General features: G+C 26.0%; 2 protein-coding genes and 3 non-coding genes across 8 annotated transcripts; 4 read left to right on the forward strand and 1 right to left on the reverse strand.

The window, feature by feature from the left end:
- Window positions 1-369: 369 nt before the first annotated feature.
- On the forward strand, window positions 370-850 carry LOC114577919 (uncharacterized; the record flags this gene model as incomplete). Its single annotated transcript, XM_062086196.1, has 2 exons — window positions 370-668; window positions 744-850. Coding segments are annotated over exons 1-2 (333 nt in total), but the record flags the coding sequence as incomplete, so codon positions are not given.
- A 7,298-nt stretch (window positions 851-8,148) lies between these two features.
- LOC108000725 (hepatic leukemia factor) lies at window positions 8,149-13,464 on the forward strand. Of its 4 annotated transcripts, none has more exons than XM_062085419.1 (6): window positions 8,149-8,754; window positions 9,321-9,832; window positions 9,944-10,435; window positions 11,857-12,093; window positions 12,401-12,582; window positions 12,730-13,464. In XM_062085419.1, the coding sequence occupies exons 3-6, from the start codon at window positions 10,297-10,299 to the stop codon at window positions 12,937-12,939; spliced, it is 768 nt and encodes a 255-aa protein (XP_061941403.1). In that variant the 5' UTR covers window positions 8,149-8,754; window positions 9,321-9,832; window positions 9,944-10,296; the 3' UTR covers window positions 12,940-13,464. The 4 variants fall into 4 exon arrangements, with proteins under 4 accessions (XP_061941403.1, XP_061941400.1, XP_061941401.1 ...); XM_062085416.1 differs by having other exon boundaries at window positions 9,321-9,754; XM_062085417.1 differs by having other exon boundaries at window positions 8,149-8,489; window positions 9,321-9,754.
- On the forward strand, window positions 10,897-10,968 carry Trnah-gug (transfer RNA histidin (anticodon GUG)). Its single transcript has one exon. It is a non-coding gene; the product is annotated as a tRNA-His (tRNA).
- Window positions 11,534-11,606, reverse strand: Trnar-ccu (transfer RNA arginine (anticodon CCU)). Its single transcript has one exon. It is a non-coding gene; the product is annotated as a tRNA-Arg (tRNA).
- Window positions 12,204-12,276, forward strand: Trnam-cau (transfer RNA methionine (anticodon CAU)). The gene has a single exon. It is a non-coding gene; the product is annotated as a tRNA-Met (tRNA).
- Window positions 13,465-13,527: the final 63 nt, after the last annotated feature.

The raw sequence follows: 13,527 nt of genomic DNA on the forward strand, positions 1-13,527 counted from the left end.
TTATAAAACTACATATTGTAAGAGATATTTTTACCATCTATTGGTAAAAAGTTACAAATAAATTTTTTATTTGAAGTATTTATATATTTTTATATCAGAGATAAATTCATTTATATATATATTATATTATAAACAAAATATTTTCCTTTATATTTTTAAGGAAAATAACACTAAATTCAAGACTAATATGTTATCAATTACATAAAAATTTTTATATTATTAAATTTTTTAGATTAAATTATTAAATTCTAATAAATCAAATATCATAATATAATAATAATAATTTCTAATAATAAATCAAACGATTTATTAATATATGATATGATATCAAAAAATAGATATTGTCGGTGTAAAACGATAAGAAAGAAAAGAACAATGAAAAAGAAAGTTAGGTAAGAAAAATTATAATTTAATTTATGATATTTTATAATCATTCATAATCATGAATAGTTTGGCGTCTCGGAAGAAAAATAATAAAAATATTGATCATGGTCTGCTTCGACGATATGATCAAAAATCGACAGTTTCTGATTTGGTATATAGATACTTAAAAAATATTGCATACACTGATAGCGTTCGAAAACAGCGTAATAATGCATGCAATAGATTTCGAAGAAAAAACTCAAGAAGAAGAAATATTCATCCTTTGCACAAATATGTAAATACAGGTATAAATAAATTCAAAATTTATTTAATTTTTTATTTAATATATTTTTATTTTTAATATATTCTCAATTTCATAGATTGTAATAACATAAGATCTTACATAAGTAAAGCACTTTGTTTCGCGATACATTCTGGTTATTTAATTCCCACCGATCGAACTGGAAGATTTTTACAACTTTCTCCATATTTTAAATTAAATCATACTTTTGACAAGAAATATAAATAAAAACAATAAAAATGTAAAATAAAAATAAAATAAATAAAAATAGAAATAATTTTATAAAAATTTATTTGTTATATATTTATTAAAATTTATACAAATCTCTATATTTGATAGAAATTTAATACAAAAAAGAAATATAAAAAAATAATTGATTTTTAATTAATTAAAATATTTCATCTTAAAAATAAATATATATAATATAACATATGTAATAAATCACATTAGAATTATATTTACAAAATTTACCAATTGAACAAAAATTTAATTATTTTTTATATCGTTTTGCTTGCTGCTTACACTTTTCTTGACAATGTTTAATCCATTCTTTCAGTTCTTTTTCATGTTTCTTTGAATATGGAATTAGATTTTTTATCTCATTGTAAATTTCATCTACATTACCTGAGTTTAATTTATTTAATCTAACATTTTCTGTCATTATTTTATCGTTATAATCTATTGTTTTCCTTCTTTTATTATTTTCTTTTCTTCTCGAAGAATCGAATATTGGTTCCATTCTCATTTTTCTTTTTTCATTTATCCTCTTACTATTATTCTCTTGAACACTTTGTTCGCTTCTTTGTATCTTTGAGTTACTTTTCAAATTTTCTTGAATTTCATCTTCACATATACATTCGTCTTCGTCAGTAATTTCGTTACAAAAGCATTCTGGCGTTATTTTAGTTGGATTCATCTCACGTTTTTCTTCTTGTTTTCGAAAATCTTTCCTTGTTTCATTGATCGATACTTTTTGATTTTTACTTGCAAATTCTTCTTCTTCTTCGGTTGTTGTTTCACATTCGCAATCGTTAACTATGTTATTGCGACGATATTTTGGTTTTTTAAGTGGCGAAGACAATAAACAATCCTTTCGACTATTTGCACAAGTTGTTTGATTCATCAAAATTGCATTTGGACCGGTCAAATGATACTCGTTTCCTAATAATTCTATAGCGAATCTAGAATGGAAATTTATTCATATAAATCGTATGAATCTATAGACATCTTTGCATAATGGAGAAAATAAGACAATTATTATTTTAAACAAAATTATATAACCTACAAAAAAATAATATTATATTAATTAATATTAATTGTGTGTCGATAATTAATAATTATATTGAAAAAATAAATAATAATTATTTTAATAAAAGATCGTTGAAACAATTATTTAAAAATTTCTCATCAGATCCATTAATTTTTTCAAACTTACATTTATAATAATAAAATTAACTAATAAAAAATATTTGTAAATATTTAATATAAAAATATTGTATTTTCAAAATAAATCATGGTCATAAAACTAAATCTAATTAATTCTAACTTTTCACATCATCGATTGGATAACTCTGTTTATTTTTTTCGCAACGATTACGGATCTCATTTAAGCGAAAAATCCTTTCATAAGCCTTCTAAGGGATGGAACTTTGTTCATAATTGGGAAAAATACATTTTCATTGAAACGAACCGATGGAAATATTATACAGTTAACAGTTTGAACTATAAACGAAACTGGTCGATAGATGCATGAGAATACGAACGAGATAAACGGTTTGCAGTTGCCTTGAACGCGATCGTGTCTCACGCGAGACACAATTTTCGCCTACACCGGTTGTTTCGCTTCGTTTGATGCAGAAACTAACCCTTGGGAACAGATCTCTTTCAACGTGGTTCGCACTTGAGTGTAAACATCACCATCGTCGCGATAATTTTTCCGGATGTAATCGACGATTTCCTCCACAGTGGAGGTAAGCAGATCGTTCTCCTCATCCTCGTTCTGCAACAGTCTCATCGCTTCCATCACGCGCACAGAGAATCTGGATGAGTTTTCAGCAATACGCATGCAGTCACAGATTTTCTGCTAAAAATGACTTTTAATTATTCAATATTTTAAGATATAAAATAGATATTGAGATGTACGTAATCCGGTCTTCTTTAAGATCATTGTTCACAATATTCAACTATGGAGGAAAATAATATTTATTGGAGAATTCATTTGTAGCAGATGATATATTGGACAGTTTCATTAAAATTACCGATCTGTGATATTTAAATTTATTATATGCAAGCAATTAGAATTAATTTAATATTACGAAATAATAATTGATTATAAAATTATTCTTTAACAGCTGAATAAAATGTATTAATTTTGACAAAAAAATATTTTTAACCCATTGCAAAAAAAAATGAGGTTACATATTTTTTATTATATGAATATTATTTATTAAAATGTAATTATATGGTATGATGAATTAAAATTTTAAGTTATTTAATATGATGGATTAAAAACCTTGTTAAAATTCGTGTAATATCGTAAATTTGTTATCAATTATCATTAAAAAATTAATAAAGTAATTCAAAATTGCTAAAAGATTTGTTAAAAAATTGTCAAAATAAAACTTAAAGTGTAAATTATTTTTTTTTTAAACTTCAAAAAAGATAATTTTCAATGTATATATAATTTTCTTTATATGTATAATAAATTAAACCTAAACCTTTTCAACAGGAGGATTTTCTTTTATACACTTAGCATCACAATATTTTGACTCATCTTCATCATTTATCTTCATTATTGTTTTTTTTATCTTCTTCAAGCATTTCATTAAACATTCGATTTGTCTCTTCATTCTAAAGGTTATTTCGATTCTTCATATCTAGTATAAACAATAAATAAGAAATTATTATAAAATTTGGGAAAAGCGATATGAATTTGTATCAAACGTGTGAATTTGAAGATTATCGTTCATATCGAAATGTCATTATGTCGAATTATGTCAAAGAAAAAGGCGTATAACATAAAAATTAATTATTAATTATTAAAAATTTATTAAAAATATTTCAGATCCATAAAAATGAATAAATAAATAAATAAATAACTCAACATTTTCAATTATGATAACATTATTATTTTCTCAATGAATAATTTCTTTTTCTAATTTTCTTAATTCAATAATTTAAAACAATTTTAAAATCTATCAATTTTAAAATACAGAGTTTCCTACGCCTGAATCGAAAAAAAGATCAAATCGTTTCATTTTCCAACATGAGATCCATCTTGTCTCGAGTTATACATGCCAACGAATTATGTTTGTAACTGTGTTTACCACGCGTTAGTATCGATTTGCAATTGAAATAACACTACATGAGCGTGCTATGGTCAGGGGGCGGTGTGTTACTCTGAAAAGAAAAAAAATAGGAGGAGCATTTGATCATTGGAGGGAGAACCGTATGAGTAAAATATTAATAAGAACCGAACAATGTCTGTTCGTACACGGAAGCTTTTATTTTAATATCAATATCGCGTCACAAATCATTGATAAATTATCATCTCGATAATAGTATTTAACGTAATTATATATTACTTTTCTTTATACATTTTAATTATACATAACATTTCTTCACTTAAGCATTTAAATATGGTAAATAAAAGAAAAAATCATATAATATTCCTATTTAATAGGAAAATAAATATTTTAAAATTCTTACATTGATGATCAATGCACAAAATAATAATCATTGAAATAAATATATGTATAAAATGTATAAAATAAACAATATTCTGACTTAGAAAAAAAAAGTTCTCTTAGTTTTTGAATAAGCAAATTGAATAATTGGAGATTCAAATAATTAAAATTTTTATTTTTATCGAAAAAAAAATGTTTCCAATATTTGTCTTGATAAATAGATACGAACAAATATCATAGAATTTCTTTTAAGAACTTTTAAGAAAAATCAATTTCCTATAAGATGTAATAAAATATATTTGCTTACAATTACGTATCTGATTTTTGACCTAGATATTTGTGAAAATATGGGATTATTTGTATAGAGGAGCAATTTCTTTTGAAAAAATTATTATGGAATTAAGAATTAATTTTCAAAAGTAGATAATACAATTTAGAATTTCGAGAGGTATCTTGGATTTTTCCATTGTCCATCTTTAAAATTTTGCATATTGATTGTTGTTTCACATCCGATAAAAACTCCGAGCTTATTAGCCAAGAATTATCTAGACGAGTGCGGATAAGAATTGTGGTAAGCCATAATTTGCCACAGTCTGGGAACCGAAAGGCTGCATACTTCTTTTATACTTTACAAGATCAAATAATCTAAATCGTTAAGTTTTGACTATTTTATAATACTTTTTAATGGAACAGAAAGCTTTTATATCGAATTGTAAAAGAAACAAAATTGTAAGAGAAAAAATATTTATATCTCAAATTTTTGTAATTATATGAAAATATTATTTGATAATATACGAAATAAGTGTTATAATAAATACAATACTAATTTTAATATCTTTTATCATATATTATTATTATTATGAAATTACTACATTCATAGATCATACGATCATATCTGTAATAATTTTATTTTTTGTAATCCTTACAATTACGTACAATTTCATGATACTATGATAAAATTGGTTTTTTTTTAATGAACAAATTTTCAAAATTCCTAAAACTATTTTGATATAAAAAGTTTAATACTTTTCTAATATCTTTTTTCTATACATTTACAAACCGTTACACATTTTGGTTCACGAGATAGTAGGCAGAACCGAACATTAAAACGATCCACGTTGCTTTGAAAAGAAAAAGAAAAAAATGGAAATCAGGATAACCGAAAGGAAGAAGAGCAAAAGCTGCCACGTTAATCTTTCATCGCAGGCGAATACTTCCCGTAAAAAGGAAGCGTAAACGAAGTAAATGAAAACGGAAGCCTGCTAATCGGCACACACCTGACACGGAACACGTACTAGAAGGAGTGCAGGGCATGGAACCAGTGGTGAATCGAGCAAAGAAAAGTTTAATCGCGTCTTTTGCGAACAAAGAGGGGCGTCCTCGTGACGACTTGATGAGATAACTTTCCTCTGGGTTGTGAAACAACGAGCGTCACGAATACTACATGGCTGGTGTGCGAGGGTGAAAGAGGAATCGGTGCCTTCTGAGCGAAGATGGTAAACGGTGGATGAAATTAAGGGTCAGACACGCGACCCATTCGCCATGATGTCGCTTCTAGGTGTACGGCACATGAAATTGTGCGTGATCCTTGCTTCGTATTCCTCACCTAAGAACACAGAGAATTTTGTCCGGGAAAAACGATGAAAAATACTTGAAGCTTCTTCGATTCGAGTCGTTTATATTCTGAATTTCCTTTGATAATTAAATTTTAATTGATAAAAGTATCGAATTGATTTTATATAATTTTTTATTAATTATTAAATTTAGAATCATTTAACGATTGAGTTAAAATATATACGTGTAACAACATTTGTACACAAATGACATATACTACGTTACATTTTATTGCACTTTGGATTTTACGAGATGATTTTAGATAAAGTTTATAATTTGCTAAAATCATATTAATACATCTTTATTATTTTTTTTTATAAGAAGATATTCAAAATGATTCAGATATGCATATAATTATAAAATTCTGAAGTAAGTTTATGCTGTTCCTTGAGATGTTTGTCGTTTCATGGCCAGCTTTTTCAAGAATTTCTCTCTTTCATTTTGAAGTAACGACATCTTTAAATCTTTCTCTTCTTTTCACAACAAAAACTTTCGATACGAAAGTTATATGACGTCAGCAACGTCATGTAACTAGCATAATTTAGCATAATTTAGCAAAATTTAGCATCCTGACCAATCATAGCAATCTAAATTATTCCCTCATAAAACTGTTAACTTTTTTTCAATTTAAACGTTTAATTTACCTAAGCAATATATAGAATCTCTATCTATCAATATTACAAATAAAAGTTTCACAATCTCAAAAGTTAAAACCAAAAATACATTTTCACATATCATACTCTCTCTTCAACAATCACGCGATCGAGTTTGTTCTACATTCCAACACTGTTACTTATCATATTTTATGCTTTATGGCCTGACAACTTTCTTCAAAATTTCTTTCGGACGTAAAGAAATTAAGAAAAAAATATGTTCGAAAGCGGAAACACTTTAATACCGAAATAAATAGAGGAGAAATGTAGAAAGGAAGATACGGTCGAAATGTGTAATCTGTCGTTTCCAGGCGATTACGCGGATTAGCTGGAGGTCATGCGGTGTCATGGGAAACTTAAGGGGCGCTCAGGAGGTCACATGACGTGATGTCACGTTACTCGTTGGTCGCGGACAGGTGTTTGAGTTCGCACGAGCAAGAGACCGAGCGAGCAAGAGGCGCGTGGGCGTTCGCTATCGCGAATCCGAGCGGCATAATGATAACGAGCGGTCGACAGAGAACGGAGTTCATGCCAGGACAGATCTCGTTGATTATTTTTGCTTCTCTCGGGAAGTGGCTTGATGAACGATCATTTTTATCGATACCATTATGAATGATTATGGTAACAGTAAATTTTTATAAAGCAAAATGTTTCTTCGTTAATGAAAATAACAAGAGGTTGAATTTTGAAGAACATGGTGATGGAATATTCTGCTCTTGGAAAATTTCTTCTTAAATTAAAATCAATTTAATTTCTTCGATAAATTTACCGGCCTACTTTTAGGAAAAATAGAAAATATAATTGAAAATAACTTTTTTAAAAAATATTAAATATAACTAAACCAAACTAAACTAGTGACTAAAAAATTATGTAAGTGTAGATTGACTGGTAAAATCAATAGAAGTAATAGTTGAGTAATAGTCTAAAAGTGGGTGAAAATGATTCATTTTGTTTCTTACAGATACACCTGGCAAACTTGTGAAATGTTGAAGCTAAATTGTTGTTTCTAAGACACCTGTACTGAGGCCTCGTGAGATTACGGCCACATGGCAATGGGCGCATCACCCTTCAACACTAAATTAGATATTACGATAACAAATGGCGTTATTTAACCCGCGATGCGCCCCCCGAGTTAAATTTGAACAGGCAATATAATCCACCCTGCTCGTCCCCTTTTTTCGCGAAAACGAAAACGACACGCTATCTCGTAAATCACCGTCGCACCTTCAATCTTCTTTTGTACAATTATATTTCCGCTGTTAGTATTTTTAGTTATAGTTAAAGAAAGAAGTAAGATTTAAGGCTGAAAACTTGGGAAAACTTGTAGAATTAAATCATTCTTTATTATTTAAACTAATAATTTGGTGGATAGAAAATAGACATTTTTTTTATAATTAAAGTTTCTTTTTTCAGAAAAAATTATCAAAAAATTCAATCAATCATTCAATCAATTAATCTTTTTATGAATTATTCTTGCATTAATATTTCTTGAATCTTTTGTGTTAAAAATTATTAGTTAATTTAATATTTATATAATATTTATATAATTTGATTGATATAATCAGGAATTATTCGACGATCAAATTATTAACATTTATAATATTTTTCGATCGTTCTAAATCGATTATGTAGTACAATAAATAGATACAGACACGCGAAGGTCAAAGGACCTGTACAGCTAATTCCTGCGGAAAACAATCGATCTTTTGACCATTAATTGCCATCCATGATGGAATTGCAACATTGATGAAGTAGAATAGTAACAATTTTAAGCTCTGAGTCGGACTCATCAATGTTGCAAATTCTCCATTTGATATTGTCTGTGTTGTCGTGTAATTTACTTCATAATAATTATCGACGCATTAAACATTCGTAGGTAACATGAAAGTGTCAGCTGCCAATTGTCCCAGAGACATTAGAAACGTAGTCGAATCCTATCTATTGTATTATTATAGTGTGTTATATCTCGATGTGTGTATGTACTTATATGAATACATAAGATAGAAGTAATTGAATATTGTAAAGTAATTTGTTAATTGAGAAAAATTTATAATATTTGAAAATACTATAATAACATATACATATCAAAATTTAAAGTTTTAAAAAATTAGAATTGTTTTGGAAAAACAATTTGAAGGTTAAGTTTATTTCTTTTAAAATGATTTATAATAATTTCCATATGAATTAATCAAGAAAGAACATTTAATGTTTCGAAGATATGTATAACTATCAAATCTTGTTGAATTATGTCTAAGAATTATGTAAGAAACTATGTATGAATGACAAAACATTTATCGATAAATATTAAAAAAAGTGTGAATAAATATCTATCTTCGAGTTTTTTCTTTATATATATAATTTATTTATCATTTTTTTCTATATTTATATATATATATATTATATAAATTTATATAATTTTTTTATTATTATATATTTATATTATTTTATATCTCATTTTGAGGTTATGTATTGGAATAACTTTAATTAAATTTTTCTTTATACATTTTATCATTATTTTATTATCATTGTTTTATAACACATTGTAAGTCTATTCATTCATAAATTCTATCTTAATAATAATAATAATATATCGAAAATATATTACCAATTTAATTTATATTACTATTTTATTTCAAGAATAATGTATTTATAATATTTTTACACATTCATATATTGAATACTTTTTATATTTTTTTTTTACAGAAAAGGATTTCGTCTATATATTAATTCAATCCATATGATGAAACAAAAAATATAATTACAAGAAAAAGAGTTTAGAAACATGTTTCGTAAACAGTAAAGTTCCTCAGTAACAACTTTCAACGCGACACCGATGTTAATCTTCCATCATTCAATCATGCAAGATATGAGAAAAGTCCATTATAACAACAGATCTAAAGATTAAGGTCGTGATATGAGCGTAAGGCTGAGCCATTATCGGTTGTGCCGTCATCCAGGGATTGGCCGATCAGAGCCAAGCTTTTGCCTTGCTTGGCCACTTAAAATACCAGTCAACTGTTCACCCCTAATGATTCAGGGGCGGAACAATCGTTTGTTTCCTTAGTGCGCATGTACGGAGAGGCGGAACCACCCCTGATGGCGACGAATTGCACATCCTTTTGGTGAAAAGATATACGGTAATAAAACACGTGATACGAAACGTCAACAGGCTCGACAGGAAGTTGAGGTCGTGACGCGAAAGAAGTTTGATCACGGTGAAATTAAATTTCCTCTTGAGTTTGAAATTGACATTGTTTTCAAAGAAACTACATAATAATTTTTTGAGATAATAATTTTAATCATTATTGATCTTTGATTTTTTTTAGATCCTATTATTCAAAGTGAATGTGAAAAAAATTAATTCATGAAATGTTAGGGAAGAGTGAAATATTAGGAAAAAAAAATTAGTAGTTTTTTATTTTATAACGAATAAAAATCATCAAACAATTAAGAATCGAACAATTAAGAAGAAACTGTGAATTCATGTGAACGATAAAAAAAATATTTTCGATGAATATGAGTACATAAGTTACATGTTTTAATTGATAAAAATTGGAGTGTTAGATAGAATGTTTTTAAAATGTATTGAATAATTGAGGCATAATTATATTGATACATTGGTGAAGAGAAAATGATTTGACCATATTAAAGAGTGTTGCACATAGTTCTTTTAGTGTTTATGGAGTTTGAAACTATTTCTTTTAAAGGAATGAGCTCCCACGCGCATGCAAGAACAATTTGTAGCGGAAGCGCAGTGACAAGTGCGGTTTCTGCGTTACATTTCTTAAAAAGTTATAGTCTATTCACGCCGACTTCAGGTATTTTTTCAAATTTTTAATGGATTTAATTGATTTAATTTATATCTTTAATTTATATTTTGTTTTTGTAAAATTAAATCATTTTTAATCATTTGAATTAAAAATGTATTTTTACTTTTAATGATAATTTATTTTTTAATTATATCATTGAAAATGAAAACTTTTCTTTTTAAATAAAATTATTTATTTAGTACTCTTTCTAGTTTGTTATTAACAAAATATGCATATTCATTAAATTTATCTAAATTTTTATATAAAAATTTCATAATATGTTTATTATATTATATTTTTTTCAGTTGGAATTTTATTTTATTACAAAGCATTTAATAATAATACATATATATACATATATATAGGAATATATATCAGATTTATGAATGAATATGAACTTATAAAATATGAAATAAGAACATGAAATATGATCTTATGCAATTTCGAATTGATTCGCAACTCCTCAGTTAGCCGTGATCGTCTAGTGGTTAGGACCCTACGTTGTGGCCGTAGTAACCCAGGTTCGAATCCTGGTCACGGCAATGTGCCAAGACACATTGTCACGGTAGAGGTTTTATTTTTTTTTCTTTCTTCAATATTTAATTATTATTTATTCTAATTCTTACTTATTTATTATTTAATTAATTTAATAAATTCTTTTTTATTTTGTATTTATTTAATTCATGATTTATTCTTATATTTTAATTTTTCTTTTTTTTTGTAGAATATTTTTTTTAATATATTATTTATATTATTGATATAATGAAAAAAATAATTACAAGAAAATGAAAATTTATTTCAACAAAGATAATATTTGTTATAACTTATAACTAATTAATAATAATAAAGAAGATGGATTAATAGACATACATAATATTATTTATTTAAAATTTGTATATAAATTTAATAATCATTACTAACATTATATCTCTAAAATGAAATAAAAAAATTTCTTTTTTTATTTTTAATTAATCCTATAAATTTTGATGTTGAATTTTTATTAATTTTATTTAATTATGAAATTCGTTTTTCTTTTATATATAGCACTATATTAGATAATAAAAAAAAATAATAAGAGACATGGAAAGAAAAAAGTATTTATTTTATTACCCCTGGTGGGACTCGAACCCACAATCCCCGGTTTAGGAGACCGATGCCTTATCCATTAGGCCACAGGGGCTGTTAATATTTTGTCTTTTTAAACTAAATAAACTTTGGGAACTATATAAAATAATATATGTGTTAAATATTAATTTGTTACTATAAAAATAATACTTTAAAATTAATTGAATTAAATAAACTAAATTTTAATGCTCTTTTAAATTATCAAATATATTTTTTAAATTAAAATTAAAAATTACTATAGTTTGCAATATTTGGATTTTATTATTAAAAGTATTAGATTATAATAAATTATATTAATTTTGTAGACTTATGCAGATATGAGCCATATAATTCTAAAGACTACAACTTTGGAAATATCGACATTTTAGAAAATTCAAATACACCAGATATAACAATTGGCCGGACATCATCGCCATTAACACCCTCATCTTTATCAACATTTTCACTTCCAGGATCTCTACTTCAACCACCGTTCTTATCTACAATTCCACCTTTAATGCAATCTATAAATGTGCCTCCGACGTTTTCTAATAATAATACAAGTAAGTTGATACTTTTTAAAATTATTTTATTTGTGAAAAAAATATATTAAAATATAACTATTATAAATTATTAAATATTTATATGTTATTATCAAAATATCTTATCAACTGCCTCGGTAGCGCAGTAGGCAGCGCGTAAGTCTCATAATCTTAAGGTCGTGAGTTCGATCCTCACCCGGGGCAAATCTATTTTTTATATTTTTTTTTAATAGATTTATTAGTTGTTAAATATTTAATGTTATTCTTATTTTTATGAATATACCAGTTTCAAAAGTCATAATTAACGAAATATATGCCGATAAAACAGGTAACATGGTAAGTCGTCATTTTTTGAGTGCGAATAGTATCACAAACATTCATAAACGATCCAGAAGCGAAAAAAAACCAATACCAGATGATCAAAAAGACGAAAAATATTATGAAAGACGTAAACGTAATAACCAAGCTGCAAAGAAATCTCGAGATGCTCGGAAAATTAGAGAAGATAATGTGAGTAGAAATTTAATTATATTTAGATGCAACTATAATAATAAAAAATTGTTAAAAGTTGTTGTATCTTATGATAAAATATTTAATGTAACAAATTATTTCTAAAAAAAAATTAAATAAATTTATATAATTAAAATTTTATTCTAGATTGCATTGCGAGCAACTATATTAGAGCATGAAAATGCAATTTTAAGGGCGCAAGTGATAACTCTTCGTGAAGAAGCGCAATGTCTTCGACATATGTTGATTAAACAGCAAACATCACCGCTACAATCCATTAATCGGTCGATTTCTTCGATAACACCTGTTACATTATCACCTCCTCATTCAACGACAACTTTAGATTGCCAAATTTGAAGTATACTATTAATAAAAAAACGTCATAGCTGATTTTTGGCAATCAAATAAATATTTTTTAATAATTATATAGGAAAATATACTTATATAGGAAATCATAAAGTGATATTAAATTATTTAGATTGTTGTGTTAAGATTTTTTAAATTTTATTAAATTTACATATAGACAATATATACATTACTTGAAAGCGCACAAAAAAATTTTATTGTTTGTCAATTGGTTATCAATTTAACTAAATAATTCAATTATTAATTTTAAAATTTAAATATAAAACATTAATTCATATCTTTTAAAACAAAAAACAAATATAATATATAGTTTCATCGCTTATTTAGATTAAGTAAGATAGATTATGTAAATAGTTATAATAATATCATTTTATAACTGTTGAGAAATGAAAATTTATCCATTATAAATAAAATAGCTTCATTGTTATATAATAATTATTCAATAGAATACGTTATATAAATGTTTTTAGTAAACAAGTAACTTATATGTATAAATATAAAAATTTCAATTTTAAATTATTGAGCAATTATTATTTAATTCCTATATAATAAATTGCGAACAGCGCAAAAAGATTTATT

The sequence above is a fragment of the Apis cerana genome, linkage group LG15, assembly GCF_029169275.1.
Source record: "Apis cerana isolate GH-2021 linkage group LG15, AcerK_1.0, whole genome shotgun sequence".
In the NCBI taxonomy this organism is placed as follows: domain Eukaryota; kingdom Metazoa; phylum Arthropoda; class Insecta; order Hymenoptera; family Apidae; genus Apis; species Apis cerana.